Source organism: Morone saxatilis, unplaced genomic scaffold (assembly GCF_004916995.1).
Source record: "Morone saxatilis isolate NCDOM2014 unplaced genomic scaffold, NCSU_SB_2.0 Contig14, whole genome shotgun sequence".
In the NCBI taxonomy this organism is placed as follows: domain Eukaryota; kingdom Metazoa; phylum Chordata; class Actinopteri; family Moronidae; genus Morone; species Morone saxatilis.
In genome coordinates, this window is record NW_023339696.1 from 8,410,322 (window position 1) to 8,423,297 (window position 12,976).

A 12,976-nucleotide genomic window follows, 5' to 3' on the forward strand; every position below is an offset into this window, starting at 1 on the left:
CTCATCTCGAGTGGCCGACAACCTGCCGAGGGGCCCCAGGAGTTCATTACCGACTGTGCGGCCTTCACACAGCGTCTGACCCCCCCGCCCCTCGATTCCCTTTTTAACACACAGATTAATAATAGCACCCAGCTGCGTTGGGAGATGGGCAGTCATTTCTCAATGTTCACATATGAATAGGTGACTGATGTTGGCACGTGTTGCTCTCTGTTAGGGGGGGGGGGAGTGTGTTTCTGTGTGTGTGTGTGTGTGTGTGTGTGTGTGTGTGTGTGTCTTCATGCCCATACAATTACCAGAAGTGGCATAGCAGCTGTCCAGGAACTAAAATCAGTCCGTATTTGCACATGCATCCATGCACTAAAAACAATGTGAGCATTGCCAACAAAAAGGTCAAGGAATGGGTTAATTCTTCTGTTTTTGTTATGGACTCATACCAAGTTTATTCCAACAGGAAATAAAAGTTTGTCTGATCCAGATGTTTTCTTTATCAGTCCATAGGTTTCTGTAGAGTGAGCGTTCTTCTTCATAAAGTGCTTTTGCATCATCTTAAAAACATCACATTTTTACCTCTTTGGTATCCAAAAAAAAGGATGAACCCTCTTGGCAGAACACTTTTCTTATAAAACATTCTTTTTTTTTTTTTAGAATAGAGGCAATTTCCAAAGAGTGTCCCTTGAGCTGAGATCATCCTCCAGGTGCAGAACTTGTAGACCAGAGGTGCTACTTTGTATATCGTCCAAGACTAGAAGTGGCTCTCAGTGGTTTCTTCTGGCCTTTGGAGAATTGGCGTAATACAAAGTCAAAGTTTGCTGTTGTGGACATGGCATAGAAGACGTTTGCTTTGTCTGGTATGAGCAACTCTGAAAACAGAAAAAAAAAGATAAATTGTCAATTTTCTTTCTCTCAGCATTATTTCAACAATCCTTTTGATGGTAGAGTCATTATGTTCTCACCCCTTTCTTGGGAGATGACCTGGGTCAGGGTGAAGTCCCGCCAGTTCATGTGCTCAAGGTGATGCTTCTCCAATGCCCTTTGAATCACCTGTGGAGTCTTATCCTGACTGGTCAACTATGAAACACAAAGAATCATAAATGCTATTAAGGACACTTTAATGATGACTGAGTAGTGAAAATCTCATTCTCGAGGATAAACTCACCATGATGCTTTTGTACATGTTGCCGTTGTTGTGGCCCAGGTCCACGCTCACCCTCACTATACACGAGTCGGCCACCTGGCGGTTATACACAGGCAGGGAGGTCATGGACACGGAGCGCTTGTGGTGGGAGGCCAGAGCAGGCTTTTGCCAGGTGCCGGCGCATGAAGCGGCCGGAGGGCAGAGATCTGTCTGGCAGTCGGAGGGGGAGGACGAGGAGCTGGAAGAATTAGGGGAGTCTGGAGAGGAAGCCGCTGAGGAGCAAGGGGATGACGTGGAAGAGGAGGACGATGAGGAAGAGAAGGCCTCGGACACGTTGTTGCAAGAGCTGTGAAAGGACTGCAGAGAAGACGAGACAAAAACAAGAGGAAGAATATTGATGACTGGAAAAATGGTTAGAGCATCTGCAGAGAACAAATGAGCTATTGATGGATGGTGCAGCAGTGAGAGCTGTGCACCATTTAACTAACCCTACTCCAGTTCAGCTAAGGACCTGATCATTTGAAATTCCACTTGTTGAGGGCTCGTGGTAGTTTCACTGGCCCTCTAAAGAGGAGCTTTTGTGAAGGGAGATTATGTAAGCTTTCCGAGTTTTAAAAGCCATTCAGTGTATTTTACTTCTTATTAGAAATGCTTTGGGGGTTTGTTGCTACTTAAAAACAGGACAATTGTTTGTGAAGTGTAAATAGTGGTGATGTTGTGCTGAACACAGAGGCCCATTAGATGAAGGCACAGCATGACAAAGCTGTCAACAATGAATCCATTGTTGGCACACAACTGAGGACAAAGCATAGACATAAAACAAGGCTATTAGACAATGAAGAAGATACACACACACACACACACACACACACACACACACACAGGCAAACAGCTGTTTACCTGCAGTCTGATGGAACAGGCTGAGTTTGGGGAGGAGAGGTCCTCCATCTCAGATCCACTGGATCCAGAAGATGTAACGCTGATCTGGTCAGCAGGGACTTTTTTAGATCCATCGCTCGCTGTCAGGAGGCTGAAGACAGAGATTAAATTTGAGCTTGTATCAAAGCAGCCAGAATTTTTTTTTATGACAATAATAATGCTGTTTTATATATAATTATGCAATATTACAGACTGTATTTCCCTTTAACTGTGTATCGAAACATCATACAATATATCATACGGTTTCCTTTCATGTTGCGGCAAAAAAAGGGTTCAGCAAATACTTTTTGCTGACTGACTGTGTGTTTACATGTTGTACGTGCAGTTCTGTGTGCATAGTTAAATGTGCATGCACCGCGTGTTTGAATATGAAAATGAGAACACAGATGATACTCACAAGGAGAGTTTCTTTGTGAGTGTGCGGTGGCTCCATGGAGTTGGCGAACACAAGTCCACTGGAGGCTCCAGCTGCCTCGACAGTTCATAACTGTAACACACACACACATAAATCAGTACTGCAGTCCTCTATATATATCTATGTATATTTCAGATATAGGGAAACTTTGTTCTTATTACTGATTTGTCAGTCTACAGGCATTTTGATTGGTGATGTCTTGTTGAAGAATTAGTTGTCTTCAGTTTTTATTAAGTTGAGTTGAATGAATACCCTTAAAACAAAAAGTCTGATGACTTTGTAATCATTTTTCACTATAAAAAAAACACTATATATATATATATATATATTATAATAATTACAATCATCACTTGAGATCTCCATAAATGGTAAAGCTTGTTTCATATTTTAAAACTGATTATTGCCATAACACACAAATGTTCTGATTACAAATTGTTATGTTGAATCTAATGTTATTCAATTATATTACATAAAAATTATTATTATTATATTAGTGAAAATTTTATACTTTTTTTATGTTTTAGTTTTCTTTGGGTAAGACTTTTCGTTATCTGTTCAGCCATATCAGTTTTTTTCTTCAGATCCAAACACACCTTCGTGGCATCAATTTTGTGCATATTGCTTGTAGTTTGAGTAACATAAATCTCCCCAACATCTGTTTTTTTAAAGCAGAAGTACATCAAATGTAAAGATTTTATGAACTCTGCCTACGATGAGCTGCATCACTACTGAGTTAGGTTATATAAAAATGTGACTAATTACTGCATAATAAATGTCAAATGAGAGTTTCTTTATGGCAACGTACCCATGTCTCACACCATTACTCAGTATGGTGGGACAATTTGATCAATTATAATGCATACTGCACCCAACATCTTTATTCGTCTTTAATGACAGAAGAAGAATCTTTACAACCTATGTAGCTAACTAAACTTTTATTGGGCTTTTAGTTGGCTTTCCTCTGCTTGTGACGCAGGTTTGTTATGTGAAGGGGTAAATAAAACGCGTCCTTTAGTTCACCTCTCCTGGTCCGTGAGCAGCTTGTGACCCTGCAGCCAGGCATCGATCCTGGGGTGATGGGGTAGGTTGTACTGAGAACAGGAAGTCTGCAGCACGCGGATCTGTGACAGAACCTCAAACTCCTGTAGGGAGAGAGAAATGTGGCTGGATAAATAGAGTGACAGAGACGGCAAGATGTCCTGACTCCTGACATCTGTGTGTTTGCATAACCTGCCTGCAACAACAAGCTGCAACACTATGGTATTTCAAACAGCTGCAGAGCTGTAGTAAAATGTCCTTTAAAGAGGTGTGTAAATGTTTAAAAAGGAACACCAAAGGTCTTCTAGCTTTTAGCCTGTCATGTACTAAAAAGTGTCAGAAAATGTCCCTCTCTGTTTGCTTTGACAATGCAAACATACCGTACACACCCAACCACACAGGCATGTACTGTAGTGCTGACAGAATGTAATGTGGACACCTTTGTGCTTTTGAGCACTATGTTCAAAATAAAAATAAATAAAGAGGAATACATAAAAGATGACACAAAGAGGAACCACTTACCCTCCTCCTCTTCTCGAAGTTTATGAGCCCACCCTGTCAGAAGAGCAGAATGTTAGTACAGTACTTATTTATTGCATATGTCAATGATTAATTTGATCAAGAAATGAACAAAAACACTACAGTAACACTTCATGCTAACATACTCTATTATATAAGCAGTATAGCAATTATTAATGAATGTTTTAGCTGTAAGCAGTGTTAAGAACCTTTTCAAGTGTTTTAAAGATGAATCATGAATTGCTGACAATATAACACAGCTGTAATCATGAATATGACTTTTTATTTAACATAAACATGAAATACCGCTGGTAGGTTATCTTTGTATGTTAAGAATATTTACTATTGGATTATTTATTTATGATTTTTTTTTAGAGAATAAGAATATTCTAAGAATAAACCCTTCTTTTTTTTGCAGTAAAACCTTTTTATATCTTAAGCATACTTCCAGCCAAAAATCTAGTGTTTATGTACTACTTAGAAAGGCTAAAAAGAGGGGAAATACATAATAAGATGAGATATTCAAATTCAAATATTAAGCAAAGGAATAGTTATTTACCTCCACAGTGTCCGGCAGAGCAGTGTCCAGCATGGTGAGGACGGTCAGATAGGTGCCAAGGTAAGGAACCACTCCACTGGAGGTACTCTGCAGAGAGACATGCAAGCACACTGCCCATTAGATTACACCAGTTGTTTCTTGTGTCACTGTATCTGGTTATTTGAGTCTTTTAATTACTGTCATTAACTTTTCTTTTTTTTATTGAACGGGTAGAGATCAACATTCACACAAGGCAAGTCCCAGTTAGCAGCACCGTGGGTTCATGTTACAGCCCAGGAGAATGTGCATATGACTCATAAAAGACCCCAGTCTGGTCTATTATTACTGTCCTATAATCCTGGTGATCTGAGACCATTTGAAACTTGCACAGCACCAAGCGAGGCTAAAGATAGGTTTGGGCATCTGCCATGCCAGAGATACTCCACCCACACTGAGGGAAATCAGCTCTCTTGTTGCTTTTAGAGTTGTATAACGTGGAAGGGATTTTGCATGTGTCTTTTTGAAAAGTTGAAACTAAACACTGCCTCTGGCAATATGACTCTAGGAGAATATCACATGGAAAAAGGTCACATTTTGCATCATTCCTACAGTGAAAGAGAGCATTTTAACATGGTACAAAAGGGACATTGCTGCTTAGTGTTTAGGCTGACCTAGACCTCACTGATATATGGCACTGGGCTTCATCTTATGTCTTCAAAACATCTCAATCTTGTCTCATCCTGAGGTATGACTTACCATCTGTCTGGAGATCGGACACCGCTTGGATATCTTTGGAGAAATGTTACCCACAGTCACTTGGCCATCCTGTCAAAGTAGGTCAGACAGAGCTATATTCAGTTGTAGTTGCATAGATTGGCCCATTATCAAAAATAAGTGATTAAAATATAAAATGCACACAAGCATGTACAGGGGGGCTACGGATGTGAGCAAACTGCAAACTGGCTTATGATGCAAATTCTTCAATACAAGAAAAGGACTTAACTTGGGTATCCTGTTTAATAATTGTCTTTTGAAAGGAAGTCTTTCTCTCTTACGTCTTTGTATGTAATATCTGTCTAAAAGAACAGTGATTAGGCTTTAAATAAATGTATGAATGATTGTGTTTACACAGATAAAAGCTTCCTTAGTAAAAAGGCAATACCTAAATACAATAGTGAGAATTGAAAAGGAGGAGAACAAATGACAAAAAGGGAGACATTAAAAATCATTTCCCAGTGAAGAATCTCTTTGGATGTTATTGTGAAGCAGCAAATGCTAGTGCAAGCATTGGTTGTTGTGCGTACTAATCTAACCCTGATCTATTGACTTTTGAGTCCTTTCACTGTAACTAGACACAAGCCGCTTCTGACTCAGCTGCCTAGAAGAGACTACATAAAAGAAAAAAGGGAACACAATGTGCTTGAGGCCTCTAGTCTCCCATTAACACTCTGTTAAACATTTCTGTAAATATTAACTAAAGAATATGAATCTTTTTAATGATTAAAAAGAGAAATCCATGTACTTTGAGAAGACGATCATTTCCAAACATGTTTTCATGTGTCGTGTTTATGGTCACATAATGTCCTATATTAAAGACACAGTCTGTACATTTCAGTATTCAGTTCAAATAGCTTAAAAAAGGCTTTTTTTAAATCCCCAATCTTAAATTGACTGCAGGGACTGAAAGTATGTAACAGCTGCAGGGAGTTGACGTGTTTGCAATGGTAAACATTTACCCTTAGATGCATAGGTAGGTAAAAAATCACCTGTATACATTTCCTATGAAAATGTATAGGAATATCATCTTTTCCAGCCATATACAATATTTCTCATCTATCATTGTCACCACCAACACCTACATGGATTTCAATGGCTGACGCATCTGAAGGCTGACACTGTAAAAACGAATAAAACTGAAGTAAATCTAGCTTGTTTTTTATAGTTTCCTTCTCACCTCCACCAGGAGCTCTCTGTTGGTCAGAACACAGTTCTCATCAGGGAATGTTTCCCAGAGGTTATCAAACGTGGCCATGCTATCCCTGCAAAAAGAACAGAGACAATCTGTAAGTAAATGTGCTGCCATTTAGTCCAAAACCACATACTTTAAAATTGAACTATTATACACAATAAATTGTGTTAAAATGTTACATGTCACTACTCGGTTCATGACCAGCTGTTAAGACCATAAAGAGAACAACATGAAGTTATGCTTCAGTTATCCTTGACTTATAATAGTTTACTGCAGTGTTCATGACCTGACATTGAATATGGGTCATCCAAAAGCGAGATATTTGCTGACTTGCTGTCAGTGACACTGAATTGCACTTAATGAGGGTTCAATGTCCTCATTAAAGGACAATTATGTAGAACACAATATGAACATAACTATAGAGATGGACAAAGTGGTGGCATTTGGCTGTAACCCAACCCTACCTGCTAACAGCAGCCCAGGTCTTTCTCAGCCTGTAAACCGCATTAGACTGAAGGGCCGACAGGATCGCCCTGAGAGAGGAGAAGTTCTTCAACTGACGACAATCCTGCAGAAGAAGCAACTTTCATTCATTATTATTATTATTTCATTAAATACAAATCAAATATTCCAGTAACCATGTTTTACGTGAATATTTATTTTCCTCATATGAAAGGGAAAGTTAATGAAGCGCTTAAGAAGTTTTTTCTTATAAAGAAATATTGTAAAAACTTGCTAAAACACGGAGCTTAAATGCAACAAAATCTCAGATCTGACTGACCTGTGCTACTCTGATCCACTTCTCTATGATTCGGGCCCTTTGAACAGGTGTAGTAGGAGGCCGGCGGGAGGAAGTGGGACTTGAGGTTGCGTCTGTCGACTGGCAGAGCAGCGACATGATGACCTGGTTGGTAATGGCGTTGAACTGTGCAATGGTGGCTCGGATGGTGGGAGACATGTTTTCCTTCTTGTCTCTCTGCGACCACACACAGCCCAGACACTGGTACGGCACCACTTTGACAAACAGAGCCTGGAACGCCGTGAGAACCAATCATCAGCCTTTAATCATCAATGTAAAACAGAAATGTGGAACATTCAATATTTCCTTTCACGTACAGAGTCTATTTGGGTAAGCTGTTCGGCAATGGCTGTAGCAGAGAAATCCATGATGCCGCCTTGATCCAGCGGGTTTTCACACTGTGAATCCTCATCACCAGAACCCTCCTCATCTTGCTCCAGGTCTGCCTGGGCTGGACTGACTATTGTCTCAGCTTCTGAAGAAACACAGCATGAATGGAGGTAGTGAGCATGGCTTTTTGCAGGAGGATGTGTTGACATCTACCACAAAGGGGTGTGGTATATTGTTTATCACTTTCTATCATGTTATGTGGTGGAGGGTCACCTTCTTTCTGTAAGCTCTTGAGCAGCGTCTCAGCTTGCGCAGCCAGCGAGCAGAAGTTGGGCTGGGTGCGCATGTTGTTGTGAACTGCAGAGCTGATTCTGAGGTGATCCAACAACAGCCGGAGTGCCGAGTGCAGAGGAGGATCCCTGAAGTCTTCACTGTATTCATCCAACCATGTCTGGACAAAGGCCAACAGAGGGCTGAGGAGGCAGTGGAAAAATCATTACAGTTTAACTATTTAAAAAGACACACTAGAAATGAACCGTGTAAGGGTTCAAGTTCAGAGTTGTAAACTCAAAAGTCCTCCACCTACCTGCTGTAGCATTCACGGTTGTCCAGGTCTGAGGAAGCATTGTCTCTAAAGGGAGAAAAACTGATTTAGCCAAACTCTTCAGGCTGCTTTTTGTACATTTTAATCATTATTTGTTTCTGCCCTGCAGCGATCCTAAGCCTGACCTTGATTCATGCCAACCACAGTCTAAAAACTGCTCTGTACATAATTGTTGTTGTTGAAAGCCTCAAGATAATGAGCACCTGCTAGGTACTTATTATTACATCAAAGCTGGCGGGAGATGGTTGCTTTGTCAGGGAAACAATGTATAAAAAGACCCTGACGCAACACAGTGACTTTGCATGTGCAACAACCCAAGATGCTTTGCCAGAATCAAGAATAAAAGAGACAGCTCTTCACCTGTGGCTCTTCATGATGTTTAAAGAGGAGCCTATACTTTGTGATCAGGGCACGGTAACCACAGAAAGAGGCTGAACTATGCTAAAATGTTAGCAACAGTGCAGTGGCTGAAAGAAAAACAGGAACCCAATGTGGAAAGAAACTGAAGCAGAGTGTGTGTGAATGGACACAGGAATGATCATTTTAGGGACCCATTAAAGGACTAATTCAACATTTTGGGAAATATGCTTATTCGCTTTCTGGCTATTAGAAAATAGATACTACTTTCAAGTCTGTATGCATAATGTGGAGTTACCACGAGTGGCTAATTAGCTTATCCTAAAGACTGGAAACAGGGAAAAAGCGGTACACATTAGAGTGGTATGTCCCCCAAACTATTCCATTCAGAAACAGACAAAAGAAAGCATGCAGTGGTTGTACTGTACCTCTGGAAGAGCAGCTCTATGAGCTCTGAGGTACCAGTGAAGGTTCTGTATGTGGAGAGGAAGATCCTGCCGTAGTCCTGCTCCTGGCAGTCAGGGTCAAGGAGGTGACTCATAAGCAGGTCCAGGGTAGCAGCCTTCAGACGCCGCACCTTGCAGGTTCGGTACTGGACAAATGCACAGCATGGACTCGTTTCACTGGGGTTGGAGGAGGGGACGGGCTCCCGGCGCAGAGTGACCCCATAAACTGCACCGTCCTCAATCTCCTCACCCCATTCCTGCACTGGGTTCTGGGGATGGTAGAGGTGGGGAATAATGTTTAAGGTTTACAACGACACTACCGTCGAGGGAGTGGCTACCATCCTATGCCCTGCTTGTGTCTCGGAAATATACTGGTACGGGTCAAACACACAAATATATCTATTAAGTATTGTTACTGGTGACAACAGCAGGGTTAGGTTAGGCAGTACGGAGGTAAAAATAGCAGCAGGCCTCTATGGCCAAACAGCCAGGTGAACCTACACACACACACACACACGAACAAGTGACCAATCACCACTGAGACTCACACTGATCCCATGTGAACCACAACAACAACGTATTATTTGCTTATACTCATAACCATCATTCCAAAGCCTGCAATGAGTGCACAAACAGGTTAGTGTGTAATGATTATAATTATGCTGGTGTTAGCCACTGCTTAGTCTTCAATTCCACAATTTCCCTGCAACACAGCAACCTAAAATACTTCCCAGAATTTTAAGAGTTCACATGAATGTTTATGGACAAATACAGGATTATTAAAAGGTTAGTACATCCAATGGTACATCAAAGCAAAACACCCGAACAAATGCAAAACACTGCCTAAATGTCAGAGATCTCCCAGTTTCGATCACCGTCGCTCATCGTCGTCACAAAAAAAAGAGCCTTGTAGGACTTCAGGCTGTAAGCTCAGCACCAAGTGTCATGATTTTGTTCAAACACACTGGCATTACATATTCAAACAAGAAGTTAGACCTCGTTTGATCTCAGTGAGAGATATCAATCAGTGTTCAAACGCTCCTCCAGAATGCTCAACAGCACTCGACACGACATACACAAGGGAACGGGGTCTATCGAATGTGAATACTGAGCGTCTTGTTCAGGTTTTTACATTGTCTGAACTATAATGAGACAGCTGTGATGCATAATTTCAAAAAGGTCCAAAAGGAGCCAGTAGACAATATGTAATTTTTAACTGAACACTATGTGGATTATGGGGTCGCTGCTCAAAAATCAAGGTAATAAGACTTTATTTGAAATTTGTTTCCATTGTTGTCTTTGCATTTCATAATAATAGCAATACGTTCAACATCACCAGTACTTTGACCCGTAGAACACAAGATACGTATTGGAGCCTAAAGACATCGCTCTTTACCCTCCATTAAAGAGACAGTCAAGTGATTAAGTATCACGCTTTCAAAAAATGAAAAAAAAGCAGCTGTAACACAGGTCTTATTGTTATGAATAAAAGTTAACCCTAATGACATCGGGGTTTACAGAACAGAAGACATAATACAGCCATTTTCTTGGATTAAGTAGTGTTCCCCATAACAAGTAAACCAAACTTCACATGTAAAATTGGTGGATTGAGTGCTCCTTTAAATGCGTTACATCATAACACCAAGCGTGCATGACTCCTTTCTAATCCATCTGGTTTTTATGCAAATAATTCAAACATCTACACAGTGAAAGCAAGTAGATACTCGTGTGTCGTGAGCTTTTTGATCTCAGCCGTTCCATACAGCAACACATCTCCTTGAATCTTAAAAAGTAGTGTCTGTGAACCTGTTTTATGTCAAAATCATGTCCATATATACAGCAAGCATTATTGACCAAATACTGCCAAGGAGATGAAAGACACTGCCTGTGCTCATGATAATTATTGACATTCAATTATCTACATGAGAGGACTTGCATCATCTTATGTAAATGAGTATTTAAATGTCTTCATGTAAAGACAAATGCTTAGCTGCTGGGTTTGCTAGTGCTAACCGGTATCACACAAACCCTTTTGTCCCTCATAGGAACTAGGATCGTTTGTTGGTTACACAGACAGTAAACTGTTCATTGTGTCCTACTGTTCCTCAGGGTCAGAGATGGTGGTACTAAGCACTACTAACAGCCAAATCTAAATATAACAGTTTAATATGAATGAAAAAAGCTGATCATGGAGCAGCAATATGACTCACCCGTCCTAACTGGCACAGACTTAAACACAGTTAAGCAGCCTCAGTTGGTGTCATGTATTAACATTACATTTTATGAAAAGTTAATAAATGCCCTGTTGAAGGAGGTTGAAAGACGGTCAACACTTACGGCTGTTTCCAGAATCCTCAAAGAAAAAAATATTCAATCTGCTGTTTGATAAAAAAGATTTCTAAGTTTCTTCTTTTTTTCCCCTCAATCCAAACAAAGACAGGAGCTGACACACAAGACATGTCCTCGCTCAATTTGTACATCCTGAGCCAAAATGAACATTTTTAAAATTTGTTACATTTCTGACATTTCCAACATTTTTTAACATCTTAGAAAAATAAAATGTCAATATTCTGCCAAAGTTTTACACAAAAAAGCAGGGATATGTAATTTCTGGCAACCTAGAAATGGAAATATCACTAATAAGAATATTTCTTACTGCTGCCAACTGTAATGTAAAATTGGAGACACAAACTGAGGCTGTGGACTGCAGAAACAACACATCAACTGTGATCAGTTTACAGATATTATAAAAAATGTTACAAAGTAAGAGCCAACTGTATGTAGACCCAGGAAGGACTTTACATATAAATCAGAACAAAATGTATTCGCATCTGTTACATTACAGAAACTAACCCATGACTAATTGAAATACATTACATTACAAACAATGTTCAGACTTTACTGTGTAGCTGACTTCATGTATGGATCACTGTATTCTTGAATCATATCAAACAGTTCTCTTACCATTGTTAACTCCCATTTTCCCATCTCGTCCGCTCGACTAAGGAGTGCTTTCCATCTTAACAGGAATATTTGGACTGAAAATCAACTTCCACCTTGCGAGACACTAAGTTTAGGGCTGCATCTTGATTCAACAAAAAAATTGATTGATTGTTTTTAAATGCTCTTGTTTGGGACTACATTAACGCGCCTGTATTCCAATTACAAAGACGACTTTCACTGCAGAGTATTCGCTACATTTTATGCCTGCATACAAATATGTAGGATTGTTCCCATGTGACGGAAACAGATCTAAACTGTTCCGACTTGTTTTCTGTCTGTGCATAAATTACTTGAATCCACCGGAGCCCGCAGACAATCTCCTCGGCTGAAACTCACTGAGCTTTATAGTGGGAGGCGACCTATGCTGCTGCTGCTGCTGCTGCTGCTGACTGTAGGAGGAGTGACAGGAGGAGTGACAGGAGGTGTGGGTGGCTGGGTGGGGTAGGAGATGTGTGTGGGTGGGTGGGGTGCTCTGGTGTCAGTACAGTATGGCAATGATTGTCTTACATTTCAAAGCAATAGTTAAAGGAAATGCACTATAGATCTACTTATTTGCTTTCTTGCTGAGAGTTAGATGAGAAGATTGGTCATGTTGCAGTAATAATGAAGCTACAGCTGGTACTTTGGTTAGCTTAGCTTAGCACAAAGACTGGATATAGGGGGAAACAGCCTCTCACATTTGGTGACCATTGGTTTCTGCAGCTACTAGATAAATTAATGAAGTCATTTAAAAATAGCTGCATGTGACTGTCATCTTGGTTTTGATTTAGATTTTTTATTTTTAACAGAGGTGCAACTTTGGAAATAGGTTCAATTTTTTTTTTTTAATACCCAGATAGCAAAAATCATGTGGCCCAGATAAATTAGAAGTTCTGGGCTGGATC

General features: G+C 40.3%; 1 protein-coding gene across 2 annotated transcripts; it reads right to left on the reverse strand.

The window, feature by feature from the left end:
• Window positions 1–409: 409 nt before the first annotated feature.
• LOC118323572 (ral guanine nucleotide dissociation stimulator-like 1) lies at window positions 410–12,445 on the reverse strand. Of its 2 annotated transcripts, none has more exons than XM_035655574.1 (17): window positions 12,054–12,445; window positions 9,072–9,358; window positions 8,269–8,313; window positions 7,956–8,155; window positions 7,670–7,824; window positions 7,335–7,583; window positions 7,018–7,121; window positions 6,539–6,623; window positions 5,341–5,409; window positions 4,606–4,692; window positions 4,050–4,082; window positions 3,510–3,631; window positions 2,472–2,561; window positions 2,036–2,165; window positions 1,157–1,492; window positions 954–1,068; window positions 410–860 (listed from the first exon to the last, which is right to left on the reverse strand). In XM_035655574.1, the coding sequence occupies exons 1-17, from the start codon at window positions 12,075–12,077 to the stop codon at window positions 721–723; spliced, it is 2,271 nt and encodes a 756-aa protein (XP_035511467.1). In that variant the 5' UTR covers window positions 12,078–12,445; the 3' UTR covers window positions 410–720. The 2 variants fall into 2 exon arrangements, with proteins under 2 accessions (XP_035511467.1, XP_035511466.1); XM_035655573.1 differs by having other exon boundaries at window positions 7,670–7,827; window positions 12,054–12,444.
• Between the last annotated feature and the right edge of the window lie 531 nt (window positions 12,446–12,976).

Excerpts from the sequence above, each read along its gene's own strand:
- LOC118323572 (XM_035655573.1), bottom strand. The coding sequence starts at position 12,077 with ATGGGAAAATGGGAGTTAACAATG. Across the intron at positions 4,083-4,605 it reads CTCTGCCGGACACTGTGGAG|GGTGGGCTCATAAACTTCGA; the intron begins GTAAATAACTAT and ends CTCTTCTGACAG. Across the intron at positions 2,562-3,509 it reads CTGCTCACGGACCAGGAGAG|TTATGAACTGTCGAGGCAGC; the intron begins GTGAACTAAAGG and ends TGTGTGTTACAG.